General features: G+C 36.6%; 2 protein-coding genes across 3 annotated transcripts; one reads left to right on the forward strand and one right to left on the reverse strand.

Annotated features, from left to right (window-relative positions):
* Window positions 1-705: 705 nt before the first annotated feature.
* LOC131908204 (olfactory receptor 5AR1) lies at window positions 706-1,638 on the reverse strand. Its single transcript, XM_059259252.1, has one exon. It carries the CDS (start codon window positions 1,636-1,638, stop codon window positions 706-708), a length of 933 nt encoding a protein of 310 aa, XP_059115235.1.
* A 7,491-nt stretch (window positions 1,639-9,129) lies between these two features.
* On the forward strand, window positions 9,130-11,841 carry LOC131908205 (olfactory receptor 5AP2). Of its 2 annotated transcripts, XM_059259254.1 has the most exons (2): window positions 9,130-9,158; window positions 10,929-11,841. In XM_059259254.1, exons 1-2 carry the CDS (start codon window positions 9,130-9,132, stop codon window positions 11,839-11,841), a joined length of 942 nt encoding a protein of 313 aa, XP_059115237.1. The 2 variants fall into 2 exon arrangements, with proteins under 2 accessions (XP_059115237.1, XP_059115236.1); XM_059259253.1 differs by lacking the exon at window positions 9,130-9,158 and having other exon boundaries at window positions 10,888-11,841.
* Window positions 11,842-13,664: the final 1,823 nt, after the last annotated feature.

Here is a 13,664-nt window from a genome sequence, read left to right on the forward strand (position 1 = left end):
AAAGTGGGTCACGAAGTCTCACTCCCAAATCAGGAGCTATTGGCAATTAATGACTGCTGTGGGGAGGAGTATGTGTTTTCTTTAGAAGTGCAGTTCCCTAGAGGCTATCCATGTTCCAATAGATGGCCCTATGCAACTTCACATTAGGCAGCATTAAATGGACTCAGTGACTTAACAAATGTATATGAAATTTGAAGGGAAAAATAGATAGGGAAGGAATGGGAGGGGAGGAAATGGGAGGTGGATTTGATCAAAACACATTACATAAAGGTATAGAATTCTCAAACAACTTTAAATTTTTTAATGATATAAAGGTATCTTGGTTTTAAGGATATCAAATAACTTGACTAAGATTACACAGCTAAAATGACACAGAATCTGGATATAATTGTTTTCTAGGTAATTCATAACCTGAACGTTTGCCATGAGAAGTGTGAACCTCGAGTCAGTTTTATATTTTATTAATTTTGATCAGTTTGTTGACCTGCTAGAGCTTTAATTGTATTACTGTAAAGTGAGATAATTTCCACCTCTAAAGTAGCTGTAGAAATTTGACGAGGTTCAGGTTGCAAAAAGTTCTAGAAAATCCATGCAAGTTTGTTCAGCAAGGAGATGGGAACTTGACATTTTACACTCAACATATCCCGCAACTTCCTTCTGTCACTTCCATTTACCTCTAGAAAATCGGACTTTAATTCATCATAATTATTGAGGTTTTTTTCCGATCAGTTTTTTGAAAGCAGCTTTCACATCTTTGTTCCGCAAACTGTAGATCAAGGGGTTCAGCATAGGAATGATAATAGTGTAGAACACAGAGGCCCACTTGTCTTGGTCCAGGGAGTAGCTGGATGTTGGCCTCAGATACATGAACATGACTGTACCGTAAAAGAGGGTGACACCAGTAAGGTGAGACCCACAGGTGGAAAAAGCCTTTAGGCGGCCTTCAGCTGATCGCATTCTGATGATTGCAATGAGGATGAAGGCATAGGAAATGAAGATGATAAGGATGGTGCTGAACTCAATGAAGCCACACAAGCTGAACAGCAGTATCTCACTGATGTAGGTATCTGAACAAGAGAGAGCCAGGAGTGGTGGGATTTCACAGAAGAAATGGTTGATGATATTGGAACCACAGTAACTGAGGCTGAAAGTGAGGGAAGTGTGGGCCACTAAACTCACTAGGCCAGCCAGGTAAGAGCCCAGCATCAGGGCCAAGCAGACTTTCTTGGACATGAGAGTGCTATAGTGAAGAGGTCTGCAGATGGCCACAAATCGGTCATAGGCCATGGCAGCCAGAACATAGCACTCCGCATCCACAAAACCCACAAAGAAAGCAAATTGGGTGGCACAGCTGGCGAAAGAGATAACTTTGTGCTTGGTCAGACAATCAGCCAACATCCTGGGAGCAATGGCGGAGGAGTAGCCCAGGTCAACGAAGGAGAGGTTGCAGAGGAAAAAGTACATGGGAGTATGAAGCTGATTGTCTGTTATGATCAGGATGATCATGCCAACATTCCCTACCACATTGACCAGGTAGACAATAAGGAAGACCACAAAAAAGATGATCTGCAGCTGAGGGTCTTGAGTGATGCCCATAAAGATAAACTCTGTCACAACTGAGTGATTTTCTGTATCCATTACTCCAAGCAGTGGTGTGTGTGTGTGTGTGTGTGTGTGTGTGTGTGTGTGTGTGTGTGTGTGTTTGTACACTAGTTTATTAATGAGTTTAGTAAATTTCCTGTCACTGGATGTACTAAAAATAAACTTAAGCAATTATGTGGTCAGAATATTATAGACTACTTCTTATAATAAAATAAGGCTTTATTTTAGATGATACTCAAAGCTCTACCCACTCATTCAATTCAATGACTATTATAGTGACTCAGGGGACTTTTGTCAAAGAGTTGTGTATCCTTTCTGGGTACATCATATGTGAGAGATGTCAGATTTTTGACTTTTTTTGTGTGGTTATCCACTGTATTCACTAGGAGAAAAGATAAGGTCTGATGTTCTTCTCTCTGAAACAAAACACAGGATTACCCATTTGTGATGCTTTGTTTCCCTCCTTGATTAAATGGTTGTCTATTCACTTGCAGAATTAAAGACAGTGGGCACACTAAACTGAATCAAATCAAACAAGACAGAACAGAAAGTGATTTAGAAAAGGACAGAATGCCAACATAAAACTTAAGAGAGAAACACTGTTCTTTCCGTGTTTTACTGCTTAACAAAGTAGAGGAAGCAGGAGTGATGTATTTATGGGGTTGTGGGAAAAAAACCCTCATACTACATAAGACTAAATCCTAAGATTAGAAACAGTTACAAATTGTACCCTTAGCTTTTAATTTGTACAAGAATATAATCAATCACAACAAAAGAGGGTGTCTGAGATACACATTATCCTAGAAGTTTATCGTTTTCCAGACCTACCTCTGACAACTTATTCTTAGTCCATTGTGCACATTATTATATCCATTAGATCAACCAGGAAACAGAAAGTGCACATTATTATATCCATTAGATCAACCAGGAAATAGAATGGAAAGGCCTTCCTGGAAGAAATTATTTGGAGAGCACCTTTCTGACAAAGGTTTATAACTGTAACTCACATAGAAACCTGAGAATTCAGTAAAAAAGAAGTGGTTCAACACAGAATGAGCCAAGTTTCCATGGATGTGATGACTGAACAAAAAGGTAAAGACAGCTGTGAAAGTTGTCTATTAATTTTCCCTATGCTTCTCAGTTTTAGAGCATAAAATTTCCTTTTCTAAAAAAAATTCTAATTGAGGGTCAGGAAAGAAGGTTTAACTTTTAAAAGTACTTGCTGATATCAACAAGGGTTGGAGTTTGACTCCTAGCACCAATATCAGGTCTCTCACAAACACCTGCTGCTTTAGTTCCTGTGGATTTGGTGTCCTCTTTTGACATCGATATGAACCTGCACACACATGGGCATGTGCTTGTGTATGCTTTATCTGTCTGTCTGTCTGTCTTTCGTACACACACTACTATAATTGAGTATATATTTAAAACCTGCCATAAGATTAAAAAACACGACTAGAAAATTGTATCATTCTTGATTACACAGAACATACTGCTTGGTTTTAAATAAGTTTAATATTTAAAAAAGAAAATACTCAAATATTCATAGTAGGGAAATACAAATTAAACAACAGTGAAATATTGATAAATGCACAGTGAAATAATTGAATTTTGGAAAATATGGAAATGTTGATAAAGAGGTAGGGGAATTAAAGTTTTTACCATTGTTAGTAGAAATGTAAAGTGTACAAGTACTTAGCCTCATATAAAAATAAACTTATGCATAGTGATTTTATAATTCATCTATCAAAAATTTAAACAAACCTCGGTGTCCATGCATAGGGGACAAGTCTAATAGACTACTACTAATGAAACACCACTCAACTAAAAAGAGAGGGTAAAACTGTTGATATCTGTACTACGAAGGCTGAACACAAAAGTAATTACACTCAGAGAACAAAAACTTAAAACTGGATACTTTGCATTATCCCATTTACAACGATATATAAAATGAGTGATTAATTAATAATGATGAAAATAGATGTATGATTGTTTGGAATATATATATATATATGTATACATACATACATATATATATATATGTATATATATAAATAATAATAAGAGGTAGTAGTGCATAGAGCTCCAGGAAACCCTTTGCCTGCGATGAATTGGTTTATGATACTGTTTTCAATGATAAGTTCATACTTGCATACATATATTCAAATACATCAAATTGCATGTACTTCATGTGTATTCTGTCAATTGGACTTCAATGTAGTTACCTAAAAAATCAAGAAGAAAACCAAAGCAAATTATATGACACTATTCTACTTACTCTCACCTCATTATTGCATTTGAATACATGTATTATTTCATATTTATCCTTAGGAAACAGCCACCTTCACTGAAGGAATTTGCTGTAAGTCAGTCAAACAATCATACAAATGTGGGTTGGCTGATTTTCTAGATTGTGGTCATTCTTTAACCTTGATGCTTCATGTAGAAATTTAAAAACAATCCACTAATAGCAAAGATAAGGGGGAAAAGGCTTTGAAATTGACTCAGTAGGTAAAGTGGTTTCCACAGTGAGGATCTGAGTTTGAATCCTCAGAACTCATGTAAGGCCAGGCATAGTAATGCATGTATATGATCTCCATGTTTCTAGGAGAGCTGAGGGGAGACAGGTGAATCCCTGGCAGCTCATGGGACAGTTTGTCTGGTGTGTGCAGTTGTCTTTTTGTTAAAAGAGACCTTTTGAAGGAGGTGGAAGGCAAGGACCAATACCTAAGGATGTCCTTTCTCGTTCACACATGAATTGTGGCAAGCAGGTGCCCATATATATATGATATGTAAACATGCATTCAGGCACATGCACACCCTTGAAGAAATAGTTTAATCCTTACTAGGATGTCCTTTCTTTTCAGCAAGAGAGGAAATAATATTATTGAAAAAAATTAGCCAATTTTATACTTTTGTGGATAAAAGCCCAGACCAAGATACTATTTCTAAATTGCAGGCATGACATTGAACTGTAGTATTTAAAGGAATAAGAGATATCTTGTAATGAGTTAGGTTTTAGACCCATAGCTGGTTATGTGTTACTCAATTAATCAATGTGATTAGCAATGCATCTCTCCCTCCTTATAGATTCAAGATTTGATTTAAAAAGAGAATATAAGAAGATGCTTCACTCACCACAAAATACCCCGCTTATTCTCTTGTGTTGTGGACAGAGAAGTGAATCCATTATCACTTGCTGCTCTCAGCACAGTATTTGTCTCTATGAGTTTTCACTTGTTAAATAGGAGGGAAAACATTTACCCAAACAATACTGTGCAAAACTCAGCTAGACTACATTTAAAGTGCCGGGTACAATGATTGTTTTGTGTTGAGTATTGAATGCATTTGGCTGTTGTGTACTAAGATTAATGCTTAATTCAGTATATAAGTTCATATTCATAAATCTTTAAAGGTTATTAAATCTCACAGTGGTGATGCATCACCTGTTGTCTTTACTGCAAGGGAGAGAGTATTTGAATTCTAAGGCAACTAAGTTATATTTAAAAATGAGTAGAAAGTAAGCTGTAATATCCATAATCACACACACACACACACAGAGAGAGAGAGAGAGAGAGAGAGAGAGAGAGAGAGAGAGAGAGAGAGAGAGAGAGAGAGAGAATGAGAGAGTGTTTTCCCTTTAGTTTCAAGTAATGAATGTTCAACCCCTATGAAGAAATGGTACAATACTGGCAAAAAAGAGTTGATCACATTCGTAGCCACAAGCAGAACTATTTAAGAAAAGTCTAGAAACAGCACTATCCTGTTAAAGCAAATGTTAGACAAACACATTTTATGTTTATATGCTTCAATTGAATTTGAAGTTTCTATGAAAACAACAAGGATTAAGAATCTGGAGATGCTGCTGCATGTGTTGCAGTGATTGTTTCCAATCGGTGAACTGTTCTTTTCTGTATGGATTTCTGACCTATGACTTGGATGTGGTGGAGAAGAAGACTTTCAATGTTATCAGTTTCTGAATTCTGACTTCTAACAGCAAATACAAGCTAAAACCAGGCCTGAGCATTGTTGTTGTTGAAATGTGGTATAAGGACCTGCTGTCAAAAAGAGCCAGTACTCAGAGAGCACTGGTCAATGTGAGCCTACCCTAAGCAGGTCACATCTCTTCTCCATTCTGTCCCAATAGAGAGCTGAGCTGTTTTCTACCTGTTAACAGGCTGAAGCTTTTCTCTCCTTAGACGGTCTTGTTGAGTGGATATTCTGCAGCTAATCCACAGGTTATGACTCGCCCTGGCGTTTGTTTCAGAGCCGCTTGCTCATCCTGCTGTTGCACCTCTGTGCAGGAGGTATTTAATTCTCTGTCACACATTGTTTCCCAGAAGAAATATCATGAAATGGTTTTCTGCATTCTCTAGAGACTCAGAGATATGCTGAAGTGCTATCCCCTAAGGAATTTTACTTTCTCCATCCTTTGAGAGTAACAAATGAAAGATGTACAGGTTTATTTGAAAATACGATGATCTGGTGTAAACACTGCCATTTAATTTTCTGTTACTATTTCATTTCATTTCTTTTTTTTTGGATACAGAGTCTCATTATGAAATGCTGGCTGGACTGGAACACCCCATGTAAACCAGACTAACCTTGAATTCAATGAGATCTGCCTGCTTCTGACTCTCCAGTGCTGGGATTAAAGGTGTGCCTCGCCACATCCTGCATGCACAGGCTTTTTAAAAATTGTCTAGGCTAAAGAATCTTTTGTGGTATGATTTAAGAGGTGAATGAGAAAGCTTTCTGTTTATACCTGAAAGTCCTTTGAAAAAATTATTTCCTATAAAATGACATTAATGAATTAAAGAAAAAGTGTCATGGGTAATTAGTAAAAAGAAAGGAAGACAAGAAAACTTTCAGAAGTGTATGCCTATTAATTAAATTTTTCTGTATAACATCAGTGTTTTAAATGTCTAAATGCATCCAAATTTACACATTGACTATGTGAAGTTATTTTTAGTGTATCATCTGTGAGTGATGCAATACCTTAAAAACAGTAAGTTGAGGCAGGGTCTCCCTAGGTAGGCCAGACTATGCGCACACACTGGAGTGATCAGGTCAGATGTGAGGTGTGAGCAATATGGCTTCAAAGTCTTACAAGGAAACCTCACACCATTTTGTATTTTAATAATTATGTTTTTGGAGATTTTAGATATGTTTATAAAATGGGTGCAATGGTAGGAAATAATTTTTTAATTTTAATTTTCTGGAGACCTTGATACATGAATACTATATTTACATCTTTCCCAGGCCTTCGTTTCCCCCATCCAAAACCAATTGGGCCTCCACTTCTTCACAAATTTATGTTTCTTCATCTTCTTTTATAATTTGTATGTGCATACTCCTATTTGTTGGTTATCTCTGGGTACTAGATGCAGCAATTCACACTTTTCTCCAAAACCATGAGAAATGATAGAGCTAAGAAAGACCTAGGAAACTTTCCAAAGTGACACAGTCACTGAAACAAAGAACAGAGGTGTCACCCCTCAAAACAACCCTGGGGTCTCAGTCACCCAGTGACCTAACTTCTGTGTGTACATAGCTTTCTTGCAGAGAGTGACACAAGAGATGGGCCTAATCTGCTCTTTTGTGGACTCAGATTTTCCAAGCAGACACAGTCCCAGCTTTCAGAGGAGGCAGAGGAAGGTACAATGGCACTTAGGGACATAGATCAGAGAAATCATTCTCCAACGGGTTCTGGGTTCCCAAGGGAGAAGCAAAGACATACATAGGAGACTTGATATTTTCTAAATTTCAGAGAGGAAACATGTAGATTTCATGGATGAGAGAATCAGTCCTCAGAGACCATGGTATGAGAACCATATCCTATTTAAAACTGGTGTGGATGCTATCCAGTATATTCTGAAGTCTGGCAAGAGTGGGCCACACCCAGCTGGACCACAGTGACAGATGGTCTTCTTTGAAGAGAACTTCATTGCAATATAATAAGTTGGGATGCTCACCTTTAAGGAAACATGAAAGAAATAAATCTCAATTTCTTTTGTGTGTGGAGTCAAGAGTTTCAATAACTCCTTCAAGGAGAAAGACGTGTTCTCACTGAAGCTGTGCTTGTTTGTGAATTTGATAGAAAAGAAACAGCAGAATCACAAGAGTTTAAACAGTTACATAAGGTAAGGGGAGTACTTTCAATATTCTGCTTTGTTGGAGGACTGACCTGAAGCAAAAGCCATTCTGGTGTTAATTTCCTGAGATACCTACTGATTCAAAATTCCAAAAGCACCTAGGGATGAAGGAAATGTATTAAATTAACTCTATGTCCATTTTTATTGGTCATAGATTTGTAGTTGTTAGAATAAAGATAAACAGCAACAATAAATATGATTCTATGACTTATTAAAATTCATTTTTATTTATTTTTGAGATTGTAATAAAATTACATCATTACCCTTCTCCTACTTTACTTCAAGCCCTTCTATATACCCTTCCTTGCCATTTTAAATGTAAGAAGTACTTTAGAAAATTTTACAGTTATTTTCCAATACATGTAGATGTGCAAAGACCAGTTCAATATTGTCTAGACTGTGGGTTTGCCTGCAGAATCACAGCAGGGTGGGAAGGAATCATATTGCAGAGAAACAAGACATATTCTTATTAAAATAGAGTAGGGATGTGAGGCTTGGTGGCTCATCCCTGTAATTCCAGCTATGGAGAGGCTGTGGTAGGAGAGTCTCCAGTTCTGATTTAGACACAGGGAGGATCTACATAAGAAGAAAACAAAAGAAGACTCAAGAGCATGATTCACAAATAAGGGTGTAAAACAGATCCTATTTTGCTATAACTATGTGAACTTGTAATTCCTTTGCTGGAGATACAGTCTTTTGGGGGCAGCAATTAGGGTTGTCCCAGACCTCACACAAGCTAGGTCAGTGCTCTACCACTGAGCTTATCCCCAGGTGATATATAACTATGTCAATTCAGCAGTATGAATGGAGCTCATATAATTGAGCTACCATGTACCAGTGCCCACTTCAACATTGATGGTGATATTATAAATTATTTCAAATTGTTTATTAACAAGATTTAATTTGAGTATATATTTATGCTCCATTGAGGTAGCTTTGTGACTCTTGGGAAGTTAATAATTTGCACCTTATATTTGCTCTCTGCTCATCCCATAGACATTCAATAAAATAACATAACCAAACATTTAGCTCAGGGCTCATACAACATAGACATAATTAAAAGCATATTTAGCACATTGTACTACTTCTGTCTTTTACTGATTATTACTTTCTATTCATCATTTCTAGTACTTCTGAGGCATTTTATTTTCACTATTTTTGTTAGACTTCTATTCTCATGGGAATTATGTTTGGAAATATGACAAAAATGATTTGTTCTTATTTTCTGGAGATGAAATGATTTTTAATGTCTATTTTTTATTTTATGTGTATGAGTGTTTTGTCTGCATGTATGGATATACCATTTGCAGTATCCATGGAGTGTTGGATTCCCTTGAACTGGTGGTATAAATGGTTTTGAGCTTCTTTGTGGATGCTGATAACCAAACCCTGGTCCTCTACATGAGCAGCCAGTGCTGTTAACCACTGATCCATCTCTCCAGAGCCTGAAGATGCCATTCTCAAAGTTTGTCTGTGCCAGTGAATCACTGACATGGACAATGTCATGTTGAGAAAGGGCAAATATTGTGGCAATATAATATCCACATTATGACACAAAATGTACCACTGATTAGCTGAGAACCCTGATATTCCAATGTCTACTCTTAGGATTGTATCTTCCAATACTCCATCACTGAGTGGTGAGGTTCATATATAGTAACAAAAGCAATGACACCTCAACAGAGTTATAGTAAATATGAAAATATGAGGGTTTGTAGTGAGTAACTCTTGAGTGCCTATCTCAATGGAAACTATATATCAATATTCATTTGTATGTATGGGTGTTTCTGGAAGACAAAATCAGATCTTGTCCTCTCTTCTAACCAGCTGTATGTATTTAATATCTTCTTCATTATCATCGTGAGCAAAGGTATTGGGTAATGTTGGCCCTATGCTTTAATTTTAGAATGTATTAAGGAAACACCTTTCTGTGAGTGATAAGAGGTTGGTCCAGCATACTGAACCATAATTTCCTGGGGAGGCTATGTCAATTTAGTTTACTGGTAAATAATATGAGATAATGAAAAGTGTGGGGTCCTGGAACAGGTGTGAAAAGTCTATCTGGTATGCAGTGCTGTGTAAGTTGTTGCTTAGAGGATAAAGCTGGCATCTCTTCTGAGCTGTTCTTTTTACTATTTTATCCTCTATTTGACTTCATTCCATGCTGCTAGGTGTTAATTTTACTTACATTCCAATTTTGTGTTATTAAAGTATTTCTTTTGATTCTTTATTGGTATTAGGCATTTCTATGTGCTGTGTTTTATGGTTCTGTTATTTTGTTTGTTAGTATTGCTAACTAAGTTTATTTTAACTACGAAGGCAAATATCAAAATTGTGTTTCTTCAAGGAGTAACATGCAGTTTTTCCTCAATAATGCTTGAATTCATGTAACTGTTAAATCAGGTTTAAAAGCTTGAACAATTTAGTACATAGTTGTTATCCATAGTTAACCTGCTTTATAATAGTTCTGTGATCTTGTGAATTTTGGTGCAATGATTTGAACTTTATTGGATGTTTATGATGTATTTTTCATCATGAGTGTTTATACATCCTTACAATCTGATTCTTTAATCATTTAGAGCATATTACTGAACTCTCTTGATGTTTAGTTGATTTAAATCCCTTGACTGCATGAGATAGCTTCAATTTCTTTCATTGTCCATAAAAATATAAAGTACACAGAAATTCAAAGACCCTCCTTCTTACTCTTGACTCATTTTGCGAACTTTTAACAATTTCAGTTACTGTATATGGACTGAGAAAGAGAAGTCAGTGGGTTAAATAACATGAGCCAATTTTCTTCAATTGTAAGTAGTAGGCATACATACTTATAAATTTCTTTATCATTAGTAATGAGGACAGTTATATCTTAAAATAGTTAATCACAAACACAATTAAAATCAATAGAAGTTAAATCTGTTTAAGGTCCTGAGAACCCAGTACTCAGGTATGACTTGATGTCAGTTCCAAGATACTTTTGACTATGGTATCAATATTTCATTATTCTGTAAGAATTTGTATGTAACATGTGTATTTGCATTTTACCATAACATTTGTGAATACTTATGTCATGTATACTCTACATTCATCTAAATTAATGCAATGCTCCAACTTCTATGTTGCAGCACAGATGGTCAGAACCGTGAAAGGTGTCCAAGGCAAAAATGAGACAGAAGTGACAGAATTTATCCTCTTGGGCCTCTCAGACAATCCAGATCTGCAAGGTGTCCTCTTTGCGTTGTTTCTGGTGATCTACATGATGACCATGGTGGGTAATTTGGGGATGATGGCACTGATTAAGATTGACTGCTGTCTGCACACGCCTATGTACTTCTTTCTCAGCAGTCTTTCCTTTGTTGATGCCTCTTATTCTTCTTCTGTCACTCCTAAGATGCTGGTGAACCTCATGGCTGAGGATAAGAGCATTTCTTTCAATGGGTGTGCTGCCCAGTTCTTCTTCTTTGGCTCCTTCTTGGGAACTGAATGCTTCCTGCTAGCCATGATGGCATATGACCGCTATGCAGCCATTTGGAGTCCCCTGCTGTACCCAGTTCTCATGTCTGGGAGAATTTGTTTCATGTTGGTGATTACTTCATTCCTAGCAGGCTTTGGCAATGCAGCCATCCACACGGGGATGACTTTCAGATTGTCTTTTTGTGGCTCTAATAAGATCAATCATTTCTATTGTGACACCCCACCTCTGCTCAAACTCTCTTGCTCTGACACTCATATCAATGGCATTGTGATCATGGCTTTCTCCAGTTTCAATGTCATCAGCTGTGTTCTGATTGTTCTCATTTCTTATCTGTGCATCCTCATTGCCATATTGAGGATGCCTTCTGCAGAAGGAAGACACAAAGCCTTCTCCACCTGTGCCTCCCACCTCATGGCTGTCACCATCTTCTTTGGAACAATTCTTTTCATGTACTTGCGTCCTACCTCTAGCTACTCGATGGAGCAAGACAAGGTTGTTTCTGTATTTTACACAGTAGTAATTCCCATGCTTAACCCTCTTATCTACAGTTTAAAAAATAAAGATGTGAAAGAGGCAGTGAAGAAAATCCTACAGAAACATGTGCTTTGATGCCAGGTTACATGTCTTTAGCTTATGTTGATTATATTGTATTTTTCATGTTCTTTTTAAGTAGTATAATTGCTTAAAACCTGTGGATGAGTAAAGGTGATTTGAAATAACATTCATCTTAATTTCCTGGTGTATTATATGAGTCTACATGGACCCTTATGATTAATCAAAACAATATTTGAAGGAGATGTAGATATCAAAATATTGGAAATTATTTGACATGGGCTCAACTTTAAATTTACATATTTAGATAATTGCAGTTATGCAATTTGTTTCAATATGTATGTGTATATATACATACTTGTGTTTAAAATTCTCTGTGTGTATATGGAAATCTTTTCTTACAAATTTTTTATTTTAGTGTCTTCGACTGAGTTTTAAACAAAGAGATTTTGTTTTCAGCATAGTTATTAGAATGTATTATCAGGAAGAAACAGGATTAGGGGTTGGGTTGAAACATGATGCACAGCATAAAGGACTCAAAGGATCCTACATGGTGTTCTGTTCTGTAACTCCACTACTTACTTGTCTTAAACTATAATTCAACAACGGCCTCTCTCTCTGTGGGTTGGGTAGTAGGAAGATCAACAATTTGAAACACGATTGTCCTTTCAGCACCACATAATTCCTAACATAGAAGACAGCTGTAGACTGTCAATGTCACAAGTACCTGGAATTTAAAGAACCATTAAATACTCTGAGTGGTCTACATAGCATTGAGTGACTGCAGATGGTAGCACCTTCATGCCTATTGCTGCCAAACATCCTACATGAGACTCAAGAAGGAATCTTGGCAAGTAATATGTTAATGATGGGCTAGAGCAAGAGTAAGAGACTATTTGTTGACATTGTCAATTGATTTATTAATTTTTTTGAAGTCAGAATCGTAGTATTTTAACTGCTATTAAACTGCCTAAAAGAGTCAAGTTGTTTTCAATAAATATTTGTCAAAGTAAATTGTCTGCTGTGTGTGTGTGTGTGTGTGTGTGTGTGTGTGTGTGTGTGTGTGTGTGTTCAGAGCTACATTTGTTTGGATGGATCAGGAAATACCAATGTTTTATAAGATAAGAAAACTGTAAATATGTATCTACCTTCTCTTCCAACAATAATTGCTTTTTACAATTGTATCTTTAAAACTTATCTTTAAGGGTCAATTTGCTAATTACGTATTTTATAAACAAGTCTGCTTTGCAAATTGGTCTTGAATTCCATATTTGATAATGGCATTAACTCAATAAGCCAGATTAATTCTGGCATAGATGCAAAAGTTCTACACATTATAGGACCCTCAGCTATGACTAGAGCCCACACCCTTCTTCTGTTAAATTTGTAAGAAGTCCATTCATTCAATTAACTTGTCTCCTCAGAGAAGAGGGCTAATGGGGTGAAGGGTGTCTCAATTGAGGTAGGTAGGAGAAGATAAGTGATGAAAACAGAGAGGGAGTCCTTGGGTGGAAAATTTACTCAGGGATGGATTTGGGAGAATGAGGAAGAAGATGAGGAGACTTAACCAGAGCGAAAGGTGTGAGAAAAGGTGATATGTTTAGGGTTGAGGCCTCATGGGTCTCTCCTCTTCACTTTGGTGTGCCTTTTTGTGTTGTCCTTGTTCAGCTCATGTTTAGGGAATCATGTTGGTGAAGCAACTCTATAATTCTGAGAATGGGAGAAATCGTCTTCACAGGGAAGAGCACATCAATAGGTTAGCAAATACCGAATGGCCAGCCCTGAAAATATATATAAAAATAATATTATACAGACTGAAGAGATTATATTTAGGACTATATATATTTACATATATATATACATATATATGAACAAATATG

The sequence above is a fragment of the Peromyscus eremicus genome, chromosome 4 (genome assembly GCF_949786415.1).
Source record: "Peromyscus eremicus chromosome 4, PerEre_H2_v1, whole genome shotgun sequence".
NCBI classification, from domain to species: Eukaryota; Metazoa; Chordata; class Mammalia; order Rodentia; family Cricetidae; genus Peromyscus; species Peromyscus eremicus.